General features: G+C 65.7%; 3 protein-coding genes across 13 annotated transcripts in view; all 3 read right to left on the minus strand.

Moving 5' to 3' along the window:
- SSC5D (scavenger receptor cysteine rich family member with 5 domains) overlaps window positions 1–2631 on the minus strand; it is a 21890-nt gene extending 19259 nt beyond the window's left edge. For 2 of the 7 annotated variants that reach the window (XM_034639405.1, XM_034639404.1), the window contains exons 1-6: window positions 2395–2606; window positions 1834–1860; window positions 1153–1461; window positions 822–941; window positions 475–588; window positions 8–57 (exon numbers count right to left, since the gene is read on the minus strand). In XM_034639405.1, the coding sequence (XP_034495296.1) occupies window positions 8–57; window positions 475–588; window positions 822–941; window positions 1153–1461; window positions 1834–1860; window positions 2395–2419 (645 nt within the window). In that variant the 5' untranslated portion in view covers window positions 2420–2606. Of the gene's footprint in view, window positions 1–7; window positions 58–474; window positions 589–821; window positions 942–1152; window positions 1462–1833; window positions 1861–2394 lie in introns of all 7 variants that reach the window. The other 5 variants (XR_004619223.1, XM_034639409.1, XM_034639407.1 and 2 more) reach the window with 5 other exon arrangements.
- Window positions 2632–3404: 773 nt separating this feature from the next.
- NAT14 (N-acetyltransferase 14 (putative)) lies at window positions 3405–6117 on the minus strand. 5 transcript variants are annotated; one of them, XM_034639412.1, is made up of 4 exons: window positions 6058–6106; window positions 5795–5936; window positions 5302–5418; window positions 3405–4523 (listed from the first exon to the last, which is right to left on the minus strand). In XM_034639412.1, the coding sequence occupies exons 3-4, from the start codon at window positions 5371–5373 to the stop codon at window positions 3975–3977; spliced, it is 621 nt and encodes a 206-aa protein (XP_034495303.1). In that variant the 5' UTR covers window positions 5374–5418; window positions 5795–5936; window positions 6058–6106; the 3' UTR covers window positions 3405–3974. The 5 variants fall into 5 exon arrangements, with proteins under 5 accessions (XP_034495303.1, XP_002926433.1, XP_019662706.1 ...); XM_002926387.4 differs by having other exon boundaries at window positions 5795–5953; window positions 6058–6085; XM_019807147.2 differs by having other exon boundaries at window positions 5795–5932; window positions 6058–6080.
- Window positions 6118–6526: 409 nt separating this feature from the next.
- The window catches only part of ZNF628 (zinc finger protein 628), a 6790-nt gene continuing 4663 nt past the window's right edge, over window positions 6527–8653 (minus strand). The window contains exon 3 of the mRNA XM_034638087.1: window positions 6527–8651. Within this exon, the coding sequence (XP_034493978.1) occupies window positions 6641–8651 (2011 nt within the window). The 3' untranslated portion in view covers window positions 6527–6640. The remainder of the gene's footprint in view (window positions 8652–8653) is intronic.

Genomic DNA, 8653 nt, shown 5'->3' on the forward strand with positions numbered 1-8653 from the left:
GCCACACCTCCAGGCGGCCGGAGCACCCGTGGGGGCCTGAGACAAGGCGCAGCCGCTCTGGGTGGGGGGGGGGATGGGCAAAGAGGGAAGGGGGATCGGAAGAGAGGGAGGGGGATGGGCAGAGAGGGAGAGGGTGGTGAGTCTTGTGCGAGGCAGTTTGGGATAAGCAGATTCAAACACACTTCATTTTCCATCTGGGAAAACTGAGCCCCAGAGGGAGCAGTGACCCGAGAGCCACCTGCCAGCTGGACTTTAAGAGGAGTGCCAGGATCCCAGGGGAGGCAGGGTTTCTGGTCCAGGGAGCAGTCCGCTGGGTCCCCTGATCGGGTGGGGTGGGGGGCACGACGGGAGCCTGGGCCCCACTGAATCCCCGAGGGATGGAGTGCATGCTGGAGCCCTGCCAGGCACCCGGGCGGTCCCCAGGTCAGTCCAAGTTGGCCAGACCTGTGACGGGGAGGTCTGCAGGGAACGTACCATGTCGGGGGGCTCCAGCAGTCAGCACAGGGGCCCTGGTGGATTTGGGTTGCTTGAGTGGCCGCGGGCTCTTCTTCCTGGAGTTGTTCTGTGGGGTCCCAGCTGGGCGGGGGGCTGGGAGAGACAGTGGGGAGAGCACGGTCGGTGGGGAGCTGTTTGTCCTCCCGCCTGGGCACCCGCACTGTGCTGCCTGAAAGAGTCCCTGAGGGTGTGAAGGGGGATGTGACGGGCCCCTTGAGGTGGTGAAGCCAGTGCCTCTGTCTGTGCCCTGAGGATATTAGCTCGGAAGACCCCTCTCCCTCACAGCTGAAAGCAGGAGAGAGAGAGCGTGGCCAGGGTGGGCTCACCATGGGTCACGGGAGGCTCCTCAGAGCCAGGGTTCAGCTCCTCAGACAGCCCTGGCCAGGGGTCTCTCTCCAGGATGGGAGGTGGATCGTCCCCGTCCCTGGAGTTAGCCACACGCTGACCTGTGGGACAGCACAGGAGCTTGGCAGGGGCAGGCCTTGACCCAGGCAGGCACAGGGCACACCCCAGGCAATGGTCAGTTGGGAGTCCTGGAGGGAGACACTTGGTTTTGGAGGGGGTGTCAGAGGTGCAGGTGCCTGGAATTCTGGACCCTCCGAGTCCCTGGGTCATGTCTGTAGGAGTGCCCCCAAAGGAGGGTCCAGGGCCTCTCACCTGCACAGACGACGCCTGCGTCCTCCTCGTGGGAGCAAATGTGGGCCTTCCAGCCACGGTGGGGGCAGAGCCCCAGCTGCCCCTCACTGCCCCGGCAGGCCAGCTCGCTCAGCCACACGGGCCCCGTGCCCTCCCCAAAGAAGGCGCCTCCGGGGGCAGCCAGCGCACCCCCGCAGCCCAGCTCCCGGCAGGCCACGGCCGCGTCCCGCAGGTCCCATCCATCGTCACACACCGTCCCCCAGCGCCCGCCGTGCCACACCTCCAGGCGGCCAGCGCAACCGTGGGGGCCGTCAGCCAGACGCAGCCGCTCTGGGGGGACAGAGGAAAGGCTGTGACATCCCTGGGGCCCCAGGAAAAGCAGGGCCAGGGGCTGGCCTGCAGGGTGTGGTGCGAGGCCGGCCACCCTGGCCACTGGTGGGGGCCCCAACTCCTGGGTTCCCAGGAGGGCAGTGGCCCCCATGGAAGTGGGAGGTTGGTCAACGGTGGTTCTGGGGGGGAGTGGTGGCCGAGGTCATAGGTGCCCGTGAGGCCACGGGGGTCCCCCTGCAGGGTGAGACTGGACAGCAGTGCCTGTAGTCATAGGTGGCCATGGGGCTACCAGGGGTCCCCCTGCAGGGTGAGACTGGAGAGGGGTGGGTTGGAGCTGGGCAAGGCCAGACAGAGGTGCTCAGGACCACTTACCAACAGCCTGGATTCCCATCAGAGCCGCTGGAAGGGAGGTTGGAGGGGTAGGGTAGAGTGAGGGCAGGCCCAAGTGGCTGCTTTCTCCTTGTCTTAAATACCCCAGCACACACACACCACACACACACACACACACACACCACACACACACACACACACACAATCTGCACACCTCTGAACCAGAAACCCCATGGCTGGGAGGCAGGACTCTGGGCAGAGGGCTGGGCAAGACTCGGGTCCCTGAGACTGGCGGGGCCCCACATGCCTCGGGTCAGGGCTGGGAGCCAGGCCCTTTGTGCTCCCTTAAGGGGCCTGGTTAATATCAAATTGCAAGTGACCCCCCTCAGGGTCAGGGCCGGTGGGGGGGCGGGTAGTCCCTGGGGTCCTCAGAGGGTGGGACTGGGTGTGCAGAAGGCTGGGTCCCTTGGGGGATCAAGCAAGGAGGACCAGATGTCCCTTATCCCAAGCACCAGGGACGGGGCCCCGGAAGTCTGAGTCGCTTAAGTGTATGAGCTCAGGGGTCAGAGGTCCCTGAGTCCCCAAGGAGAAGGGGTCACTCACCGATAAGGCAGGCCAAGACCCTCATGTTTGCAGACTCCAGGGCAGGGACGGGGTGAAAGGGGACGCGAGCAGGAGAGGGGAGGAGGCTGCGGCCACCAGAGGGAGGGAAGGAGAGAGGGAGGGAGGGAGGGACACGCCTGCCAGAGGCGCCCTGGACCGGGGAGGAGCAGGCAGTGGCTGGACGCTCTGCCAGAAGGAAGAGAGGCTGCCTGCCCAGGAGGCAGCAGGGGACAGGAGGGGGGCAGGGAGGGGGCTGGCCGGCAGCTGAGGCCTGAGGAGGAGGGGGGTGGTGGCGGGGAGGGAGGGTGTCCAACCGCAAACTCCCGCAGGGAGCGGCGAGCTGCCAGGCCAGGCGCCCTGCTGTGCTTAGAGATGCTTAGGGGAGGGCGGGCTGCAGGAGAGGGATGGGACAGAGGCACACACGAGCAGCCTCCATCTGCTCCCCTTGTCCAGCTAGGGGACAGGGTGAGCCCCGGGTGGAGCGGACTGAGCGTGGATTCAAACCAGCAGCAAGAGGGCTTACAGCCAGACACCAGGAAGGACTTCCTGGACCGGGAAAGGAGACTGAGGAACCCCTCTTGGTTGGCCCTGGTGGGGCTGAATGCAAACCCTTCAGACCCCCATCTGAGAGAGCACTGGTCGAACCCCAGGGAAAGTGGAGTTGGGGGGGGAGCAGGCTGACTAAGCACTGAGTCTTGGGTGAGGGAGGGTCCGCGCGCGCGCACACACACACACACACACACACACACACTCTCTCTCTCTTTCTCTCTCTCTCTCTCTCTTTCCCTCCTGCCCCCCGCTCTCTGCACCAGGCAGCTGTGAGGCGGAAAAAATTCGGTAATGGGGAGCGTGAGTCAGAGGGCTGGCAGGGAGCAGGGCTGCCGTGAGCTCATTGCCTCCCCTTCTCCCCGACCAGCACCCCCAGCAACAATGTCAAGTTGGGGAAAGAAGAAGCCAGACAGGAGGGGGGTGGTCAGAGACAGACTGGAAAAGGCATCAGAGAGAGAGAGTTCGGAACACAGCAGTTTTAGGCTTTATTAACAATCGGGTGCAAAAAACCAGATGGGTCTGGCCGCCCCTCTCAGCTCACCTTCCAGGGAGGGGCCAGGCGTGGGCAGCCCTGTGCCCACCCTGTCCTTGCCAGGGCCTCTCTCTGGGCAGACTACCCTTCTCTGCCAAGCTCTGCTCATCCCCTCCAAGCAGTCATCAAACCCCTCCCCACTCCCAGGAGGGCCTTGTCCCCATTTGGGGTGCCCTGCCACAAGTCCTAACCCACGGGGGCGGGCCCTTTCTCCTCCTCCCCACATCTCTCTCCTGGGCTCAGGCCTATAGCACAAATGGTGCAACCTTTCCAGACAGACCGAAGAGATTTCTCAGTGCAGATGAAATCTGGGTCGGGGGCTGGATAGGGTGACCTCTGTGAGAAGTTCCAACACTACAGACAGACATCAGCCTGCAGTGGGGTGTCTGGCCCTCTGCAGGCCTGCTTCTGGGCCCCGGGCAGGCTGGGGCTTCACAGAGGGAGAACCTGCATTCGGCAGTCACGCACTAAGTGCTCTCCCTCCCGCCGGGGTCCAGAGTCACAGGTCCTTGCTGAATTCCCTCACAAGTGTGTAGCCCATGCAGCCCCAGCTCCCCTCAGCCTGGTAGCCGCACCCCTCCAGCATCCCCGCCACGCCCCATGCTGCCACAGCCACTGGGACCACAAGCCGGGCCCGGGGCTCCCCCATGCCTCCCGCCCAGGCTCGCGCCCGGGATTCGGCAAAGGCCAGCAACCGCCTACCCACACCTCGGTGGCGGTGCCATCGAGAGACAGACAGGCGGGTGACCCGGGCCCCGTCCCCAGCACTGGAGCCTGGGGCCAGGGCCAGGACCCCACACACATCACCCGAGCTGCGCACTGCCACCCAGGGGCCCCCCAGGCCGCCTGGAGGAGGCAGTGAGCCCCATCGGGCCCGCAGGCCCAGCTTCATGGCTGCCACAGCCAGGAACACGGGCAGGAGGAGGGCCAGGGCAAAGGAGGCCAGGACGAAGCGCAGGCCGCTGCTGGCCGCGGCCAGGAGGAGCAGAGCTGGTGGCCGTGTCAGGGCGTGGAGGGCCACACGGTTCTCTGTGTCCTTCACACCAGCCTGTGGGCAGGAGGAGCAGTCAGCATCGGGGGCCTGGGCCTTCCATCACGCTAGGGCCCCTGTGCTGTCAGACATCCGGGGAGAGCAGAGGGGGTGGGCTGTGCCCAGGCAGGGGCGGAGAGGTGGGAGTTCCCGAATGAGAAGGGAAGGCGGTGTGATGGGGCCTACAGCCAAGGAACAGGCAGGCAACAGGACCACGTCTGCTCTAGGCTCCAGGAAACAAAGTCCAGCACACAGGGCCTTGAGCGAGTGAGTGAATTAGGAGCTGTGGGGGGACACCCGATTCAGGGGAGCTGCAGGTGTGAGGCTGCAAGGGAGACGGCGGCCAGAACAGGACAAAGGACTGCCCCAGTTCAGAGCAGCAGCATGCTCTGGACAGGGGGCGGGGGCAGACCCAGCGCCAGGCTGAGGCCCAATGGCTCTGCTGAAGAGTGCTGGGGAGGAGGCTGGGCTGGTGCAGGGCGGACTGAAGTCTGCAGAGGTCAGAGGGAGCTGGTGACACGCTCATCTCACCACCCTCCAGCTATTAAAACTTTTTTTTTTTTCTTAATGTAATCTCTACACCCAAAGTCAGGCTTGAACTCACAACCCCACGGTCAAGACTGAACCAGCCAGGCGTCTCTAAAGCCTTTCTGACCCTAGGGGTAGGAAGAAGGCCCTAGAAAAAGAAGGGACCGCGCCAGGAAGCCTCCTAGGAGGAAAAGATCACGTTCCAGGGGTCCAGGCTGGCTCAGGCAGGTGGCTGGAGCCACTCACGATGTGCCCCGCCTGCTCTCACCTTCAGCATCTCCAGCACCAGGGGTTTCTCATCTTCCCTCATCTCCCGCACGGACAGGTGGCCGGGGGCCATGTCAGCCCCCAGGCTCAAGCGCCCCCGAAGGGAGCAGGCGTGCACCTGGTGGAAACAAGCAGGCCAGCGTCAGTGAAGGGCACCTCCAGGCATGGGGACCAGCAGCAGCACGGTCCAGATGGGGACACTGGGAACGCTCGGGACCCCCAAGCGAGGTCCCAGGCAGGACGGGATTCACTCTCCACCCCGAGACCTTTCTCCAGTCTCGCGGACACCCCCCCTCCGCCCGCCGCGGTGCTCGGCGAGTACCCCTACAAGCCCTGCGGACGCCAGCACCCTGCAACCCGGGGCTCCCTCCCAGGCTCCGGGGCTGCCCTGGGGAGTTAGCGGAACTCCCCCCCACAACAGCCAGGGCATGGACCACGCTCCCTGCCCCACAGGCGTCCCCCACCCGCGACGCAGGAGCAGACACCGCAGGTACCTCTGCAGGTCTCGCCAATCCTTCGACTAGGTGTGGGGGCAGCAGGGTCGGCAAGGGGTCGCCTGCGGAAGTGACGTCACGCTCGCGCACGGAGGGGGCGGGGTCCACACCCTGCCTTAGCAACGGTTACCAAGCGTCCTGGCTGGGCCGAAGAGGTACCTGAGCAGGGAGCAGCGACGCCACCCGGGTTGGGGTAGAGGGAGGAGACGCGAGCAGTCGCGGGGCGGGGCGGGCCGCAGGGGATGGGGCAGAACGGTACTTACCCGGCCCGCCGAGGAGAAGCGCACGTTCGCTGACCTGCCCTGGTTGCTAAGCAAGCTGAGAGGCGGTGGGGGCGCGGTGATGGGAGCGCATCAGTTCTCATTGGCTCCGGGGCCTTCGCGGGAGGGGCCGCCCCTGGGCTCACTAGCTCCCAAACTCCTGGCCCCAGGAACAAACCCCAGCCCACCTAGGCTCTCTCTCAGGGGCCTTCGGGATAAGGATTCCCACCCACCCACTTTCCAGATGGGGGAGAGGTGGGGTGACAGCGAACAAGTGGCAGAACCAGGATTCTAGATGCATCCCTTTAAGGATAAACAGAACCTCACGTAGAAGAAGTGGCGGGCCCCAAATCGCGAAGTCAGTCACCTGAGAGCCAGGAAGCAAAAGATACAGGCTCCAAGCTCTCAAGCAGTGGCTATGGCCATGACATTCCCCCCACCCCGGCCGCCCCTGAGAAAACAAAACACGGAAAGGAGATTCTGGTCTTTATTAGCAAGCCCAGCCTGCAGCTCCCCTCCCCCCAGCCCAGCCCAAGCAGTGAGTCCGGGTCTCTGTGTCGGGCAGAAGAGAACTCAGTGGTTCTCCTCAAAATGTGTGCACCAGCTGGACTGCGGGCAGAGTCTGGACAATCTGGATGGAGGGCAAGCCCTGCGGGGTCATGCTTCCAGGGGCAGCGCCAGTGGGTACCACTTGTACCATCTGGGAGGTGGGAGCCGCAGAGATGCCCACTGGGGCAGAGACTTGGCCAGGTGCTGGTGGGGTCAGCAGCTGCAGCGTGGCCGCGCCTCCCCCACCGCTGCTATTCTCCAGCAGTTCAGGGGCTGGCGCACTGCGGATGATGAGCAGTTTCTGTCCTGGTGGGCCTGGGGCAGGAGGCTCAGCCAGCCCAGGGGGGAGGGTCTCTACCTCCTGCACACACAGCTGGGTCTGCTCCCCATCTGCCCCACTCAGCACCAGGACGCTCTGCAACCCCTCGTCTGTCTGCAGCGTCTCAAAGAGCACATCCTGGACGACACCAGTACTGGCCTCACCATCACCTGTCTCCCCGGGACCAGGACCGGCCAGCAGCTCCTCGGCTGTACCACTCTGAACCACCAGCAGATTGGGGGCCTCAGTGGTCACAGCTCCCCCACTGGGATTGGACAGCTGGCCTGCCACAGGCTGGAGCTGGACCGTGGTCACTTCCTGAGCTGGCTGGAGCTGGACTGTGGTCACCTCCTGGGCCGGCTGGAGCTGAACAGTGGTCACTTCGGGGGCTGGCCGGAGGGGCTGGAGCTGGACCCCACTCACTTCCTGTGCCCCTGCTTCCCCACCCCCTACATTCTGTAGAACAATGAGGCTCTGCCCTCCCCCGCTGGCCCCTGCGTTGCCCCCTCCCTGAACCCCCAGTCCCCCAGGACCTGGCAGCCACACGACGCCAGGCCCCTGACCAGATTTCCCGGTAGCCCGTGGGCCCTGCCTTCCGCGGCTGCTCCCAGCACCGGTACTGGAGGAGGGTAGCAGGATGAGCTTGGGGGGGGCCGGTGGGGGCGGGGGCGTAGGGGGTTGGACGCTGCTGGGGATGAGCTGGAGACCCTGGGCGGTCTGCACCAGGAGAAAAGTCTGGGAGTTGGGGGCTGCCTGGCCTGGGGGAGGGGCCGGAGCCGGACCCCCTGCCACCTCGAGGGAGAGCGTGGCCTGGAGGTGGGGGAGAACGTGGACGTCTTGGGTGGCAGATGGGGCTGGGGCTGCGGCCAGCGGAGCAGGGGCCTGGGAGCCTGCGGTGGGGGCTGCGGGGCCCGCAGCCGTGGGGGCGGGGGCGTGCGTCCTCAGGTGCCGCTGCAGGTTGGCGGCCATGACAAAGCTGCGGCCGCAGATGGGGCAGGCAAAGGGGCGCTCGGCTGAGTGCGTGCGCTGGTGCAGCAGCAAGTTGGACGAGTGCGTGAAGGTCTTGGGGCAGAGCGGGCAGCGGAAGGGCCGCTCGCCCGTGTGCACGCGCTGGTGCTGCCGCAGGTTGGAGGTCTGCGCGAAGCTCTTGCCGCACACACTGCAGGCGTGGGGGCGCTCGCCCGTGTGCACATGCCGGTGGCGCCGCAGGCACGACGTGTTCCGGAAGGCCTTGCCGCACTCCCCACAGGCGTAGGGCCGCTCACCAGAGTGCAGCCGCAGGTGATACTGGTAGTGCGAGGACCACTTGAAGGTGAGGCCGCACTGGCCGCACGTGAAGGCCCGCAGGCCCGTGTGCACGCGCTGGTGGATGGCCAGCAGCGAGGAGCGCTTGAAGGCCTTGCCGCACTCGCCGCACTGGTAGGGCCGCTCGCCCGTGTGGTCCCGCAGATGGTAGCGCAGCCCGGAGGAGCCCTTGAAGGCCTTGCCACACTCGGCGCATTTGTAGGGCCGCTCGGCACAAGCTGGTGCGGGCACAGGCGCGGGCGGGGCAGGGGCTGCTGGGGCCAGCGGCTCCTGGGGACAGGTGACCTCGGCGGCCTCCGCCTGGGGGGGCGGGCGCCCGGCAGCCGCCTCTTCCACGTGGCACTGCTGGTGCGCCAGGAGGCTGGCCAGCTGCGGGAAGGCGCCGTCGCAGCTGCCACAGCGGAACGCCTGCCCGCCGGCCGCCCC

The sequence above is a fragment of the Ailuropoda melanoleuca genome, chromosome 12 (genome assembly GCF_002007445.2).
Source record: "Ailuropoda melanoleuca isolate Jingjing chromosome 12, ASM200744v2, whole genome shotgun sequence".
In the NCBI taxonomy this organism is placed as follows: Eukaryota; Metazoa; Chordata; class Mammalia; order Carnivora; family Ursidae; genus Ailuropoda; species Ailuropoda melanoleuca.